Genomic DNA, 5,344 nt, shown 5'->3' with positions numbered 1-5,344 from the left:
CATGACCTAATCAAGACTTAACACTATCATATTTAAGTATTTTGCAATGACAATTTGCCAAACTAGCTATGTTTTCTAAGACCCTAGCAAGTCCTCAAACTTTGTCGTTATATGTCTACTAAGAAAAGATCCAACTAATGTGCGAAAGGTGTGAAGTTCCTCCTTTTTAAGCATAAAACACTATTGTTGATGCCATTGAACAGTAGGGTGTCTATTTCAAACTCAAAAGTGGTGGTGCTAGAGATAACTAAATCATATGAAGTTAATAATCTCTATCTTTCTCCAATTTTCCCTCTTCATATGTGTATTGTGTATGAGTTTTATCTATGTATATGCTTTCTTGGGGCCACAAGCTGCAATCCTATGCTCAACATTTTCAAGAGCAAAAATGAAGCAATTGGATGATACTAGGGAAGTGACTATATGGACACCTACATATAGGGACAATGAGACTCTCCCATTCCACTCATTGCCCATTGGACACACCAAAAACAAGATATATGGCCACAAGCTGCAATCCTATGCTCAACACACCAAAACAAGATATATGGCCACTAAACCCTAAACCCTAAACTAACCAAACTCAACATACCTAAATCCTATGCTCCTTCACATATATCGTCCGCCAATGAACTTGCACCGGTCAAATTGTATGCCTCCATGAACTCGTTCATTGCATCCTCGGAATCGCAGTCCACCCAATTGCAGGCCTTGATTGAGCAAGCGAGAAATTTCATCGACGACGGGGTGTTGTCAAAATTAAAACACAAAACTACATTAGTATATACATTTACATTTATAAAATACCAAAACAAAACAAAACAAAACAAAAATTAACGTTGTAAGATATTAACTCACCGGATTATGATATGGAAGACTCGTAGGGAGTAGTGACTAAGATGATCGGGGTTTATCATTCTCATATGACTATTATTTTTTCGTACCAACTCATGTATCTACTAACACACTCCCATGGATAAGACGGAATGGGTCAGCGTTGTTCAAGTTGAATCAAGTGATTCTGCCAATTACTCCAGTGGGAAGACGAATATTAAATTTTACATCATACCCGGCGTCCGAAGTAGTTAAGCGTCGAGCTCTTTGGTTTTGGGGGATCCGAGGGTACAAACCAGATATGACCTAACCGACGACAACCCTCGCAGAACATTGTATTGCTTTCGACATTATCAAGAAAGCATATAAATCCCTCGAAAAATGCTATTTCATCCACCGCCGTGTAGCTCGGACTTCAACATAGGGATACCATTCAACCGTCAAATAGCATATGATCGAGGAAATTAATCATTAATCACATACTAATAATATTAATTAATAAATAAAACTATTTACATACAAAAATACTTTTACATCGGGTACAAGTCATATTATCAATGGTGGCTCGGGTATACTTCAATGCATTTGTTGTGCTAGCATAAAAAGACGAGTGGCGAAAGTACCTATTAGCATCGGGACATGCTCAAATGATAGTCCTCATTTGGGTATGGCCTGAACTTAGGAAGTACTCATAAATCCATGCCTACATTAATATAGACACCGAAGTTAAATTGTAATAGATAGATAAAATTGACATTGAAAAGAAAAACAAAAAAACTAATACCTGTAGGAGAGTGAAATAGCCTGAAACACCCTTCACCTTGGCACTTGTGGCAGTCCCAAGACTTCGTAGACAAGTAAGCCGGTAAAGGCCGCACCCCACGCCGTAGTCTCCGATCTCGCAAATTTCGAAAAGGGCCTCAGATAACAAACGGAACTGCAGTTCGGGACGGTTTGGTAAAGGCGGTACATCCAAAGAAAAATAAATGATAAGCTCTCACAAAGAACTGCACCTCTTTTTGGGTTGACGCCTTCTTCACAACAACCCCATTTTCATCACGTAAATCTTCATCTCTTACCTTCCCAGCAAACTGCTTCATCAAGAAATCCATCCTAACTTTGGAAGTGAACTTATTGGATTTCATCTCCGTGATCTATCTTATCCATGGGTATGCCAAGATTTTTGTGGAGAAGTCTTTTTGTTCTGTTCCAAGGTCAAATCGGTGTCCCTACCTTTGCTTTGCCTCGACGGAACTCCTAAGAGTTGGGAAACATCATCCAACGCGGATTGTCATCTCGCCCCACGGCATATGGAAACGGTTGGTCTCTCGGATGCCACCTCTCCACAAACGCTAGAGACCAACACGGGATCCCGATGCTCCTCAGTATACACCTAAGACCGAAAGCACATAAGCCGGTCCTTTGAAGCTCCACGTGAAAAGTAGAACGGTCACGAACACTCTCCTCTGATATCCCATTGTACCAACTTGTTGAGGTGCCCATGGCACTTCAACACCCCTCGCTCCGCCTAAAACAACAAAAACTTAGTATTAATGTATGCACAAGTTTCGTAATACAAAATTTAAATACTAATAGACACTATATGATAATATTACCTGCCCCTCCCAAACATCGCGAGCTACGTGCACTGCATAGTCATACAATAGATGTGACACACGAGGGCCACCTCCATAAACACCTCTCTGGAACTCCAAGTCATTGTTGGACTTTCTCACAATATTCACTGGAGGTACAGGTACAGGGACTTCCTCGTCATCATCCTCCTCCTCCTCCTCATCCTCCGCGTCCTCCTCATCCTCCGCGTCATCAACACCCTCTTCGTCATCTTCTTCATCATCACCTACAGCTACACTCTTCCCACGATCCATATTTACATCATCTACATCTACATCTTCATCTTCATCTAAATCTAAATCTAAATCTACATCTACATCTACATCTAAATCTACATCACTCATAATTGTTTGTTTTCTTCTCTTTTGATTTCCTAACTCTACACCACTTACTACATTACTGGGATCATCCGCTTTCCGATCCCCTCTACTGACCGATGCGAGGTAGTTGTTGTTGCCCTTTCTCTCTTTTTCTCGGGCTCCTCGCGACCGAACTACTACTCCCCACCTAACAACTTCTTAGCACCCGCGGAAAACACTTTTGTCTGCATTCTTCACATTCAGATTCTTTGTTCGAGGCATTGCTACAAAATAAATAGGAGTTAAAAATAAGACATTCAACTAATTCAAGCATGGCAAAAATCGACTAGGAAAACTTTGGCGAGAACGACTCATGTAAAACTTTAAAGCCGCCATGGAGATAATGAACATCGAAAAAGAAGCACATTTGTAAAACGAAAATAGTCGACGCCGCATAAGAGAAAGACAATATAAGACATGTGTGATTCGAAAACTAGCAAGTCGTAACCTCTTTTAGTTTTGCTGGCGTGTGAGTTGAAATTTTACAACATCTAAACTTAAAAGAATTTCTTAGGCCATGTTTTTTATTAAGGGGTGGGACTTTTTCAAAGCCTTTAAAGCTTTGTGGGAATATCACGCTAGCAATCAAGGTATGTCATCAAGCATCAATAAACCAACTTTGAAAGCCTGCGGGCGAAGTTCAGATTATTTATTTGAAAGCCTGCCTAATCACTTGAGATGCCGGGGTGCCCTTAGAATAGAATTCTAAACCAGGGGCGCTTTTGATCAATAGGAAGAGGATCACTCCGCCATGGTGAACGTAACTCTTGGCAACTTCCATCCGCCAGAAGCAAAACGCCCGGCTTAAGCCCGACCTTTAGGAAGGCCTATATGAATGAGGCTAAATGCAGGAGCTTACTCTCTCTTTCTTTATGGTTTAGAGAGCCGCGATACTATATCTTTTTATACTTATTTTGGCGATTTCTATTGTGAGTAGTGATTCATTTCCTGCAATATAGTTCGCCCTTCCCTTGTTAGAGTTGGAGTCATGCGAGCTCGGCCTAAGTCCTGTAAGCTCTCCGAACTAATCCGTTCTCTCTACCCCTAAGGGTCGTTTCGCTCTATCGACCTAAGAAGTTAGTGCTTTAGAGAGAGTTATGAGAAAACTTCTCATCTCAAGACCTATAAGTATAAGCATAGTTCTCCATTCTCCATTAGTTAGTAGCTTCGTTTTATCTTCGCCTCAAGAGCTTTTCAGTGTCTGCTTCGCCCTTCCCTTGCTTACCACTGCTCAACTAGGGAAGCGCCCCCGCATGGGTTACATACAGATCCAGTCGATTATATAAGATATAAGATCCCCCTCGTGTTCGCCTCCTCGGTCACGCCTACGACGAAAAGAGTGATTGTGGGGTCATCCTTTAGCTGAAAAGCTGTACCAGCCCTTCTCCCGGGCTTTTAAGATTTTGAAGTCATCGTGGATGGCACGAGTTGAGGAGTAGAATAGGGTAGACGTTGAAGGCTCTCTTTCGTAAAATCCCTTTTTGTGAAATAATAGGTTCTCCCCCTATTTACTTTTATCAGGCAAGCTACTTTCTCTCGTTTCACTCCTCTTTATACACGAAAGCAAGAGAAATTGAGTCTATAAAGAACGAGAGCTTGATGACCTAAAAACCAGGAGCTTCTTTCCCTAACCAGAAAGAAGATCGAGGTATACAGCTAAGCATCAACGGAAGAACGACACAAGATAACCTAACGGGTTTAACGTTTAACGTAGTCCCCGCCTTTGCTTGAATAGGACTCATAATAACAACAAAAGCTTACTCCAACTACGCTTGCAAGAATGACAAAGCCAAAGCCCGTTAAGCTTCACTTTATTTTCGGTCCGACGGCTAAACCTTGCTTTAAGACAACTCACGTATAATAACTAAAAAGAATGTGCCGAAGGCACTCTTTTTCGATATTGCACTTTTGAACACATATATCCTTATATGTATATATAACGGTAAAAGTGCCTCTAAGGATAAAGTCTATCGGAATCCCTAAACCGATAGAGCTTAGACAAATTATGCTTGTTTAGATGCGGTAGCTACGGAGCAAGCGTAGCCTTGAGGTCATTAGGTAACTAGCCCACGTCAACAACGCAACCGAGACTCGAACTTCGACTTCTCCTTTTTTTCAATAAATAAATAAGAAAAACAACAACGAGGTTGGAGAGACCTATCGAAGAGCACTTTCTCACTTATTTAGTTAGAGAAGTGCGGAATAAGCCTCCAACCGAAAGTAAATAACGGCAGACAGTGGAAGGCAAGGAGCGAGAGATGTAATCTCTTTCCCCTTGCTTTCGAAGGGAGTGAAGTGAGAGGAGACAACCAACCCATTTTTTATTCCAGCCGAGAAGACTAGTAAAAGGAAGGATCCGAATGTCATATATCTCAGAGCTAGATCGGGCCCCGATAAACAAGTAAGAATTGCCTCAACCAAAATTGATGGAATTGGACCTAAAAAGCCATTCAGTTAGTTATCGATTAGGTATCGATGGGAACATCAAGATAAAAGAGTTAACTAAGTATCGATCG

At 41.2% G+C, this 5,344-nt stretch overlaps 1 protein-coding gene across 1 annotated transcript; it reads right to left on the bottom strand.

Annotated features, from left to right (window-relative positions):
• Positions 1-2,261: 2,261 nt before the first annotated feature.
• On the bottom strand, positions 2,262-2,889 carry LOC147518999 (uncharacterized). The gene is made up of 2 exons (XM_086594828.1): positions 2,451-2,889; positions 2,262-2,362 (listed from the first exon to the last, which is right to left on the bottom strand). The coding sequence occupies exons 1-2, from the start codon at positions 2,811-2,813 to the stop codon at positions 2,285-2,287; spliced, it is 441 nt and encodes a 146-aa protein (XP_086450954.1). The 5' UTR covers positions 2,814-2,889; the 3' UTR covers positions 2,262-2,284.
• Between the last annotated feature and the right edge of the window lie 2,455 nt (positions 2,890-5,344).

The sequence above is a fragment of the Coptis chinensis genome, chromosome 2 (assembly GCF_015680905.1).
Source record: "Coptis chinensis isolate HL-2020 chromosome 2, ASM1568090v1, whole genome shotgun sequence".
In the NCBI taxonomy this organism is placed as follows: Eukaryota; Viridiplantae; Streptophyta; class Magnoliopsida; order Ranunculales; family Ranunculaceae; genus Coptis; species Coptis chinensis.
This window is presented reverse-complemented; position numbering and strand designations above follow the sequence as displayed.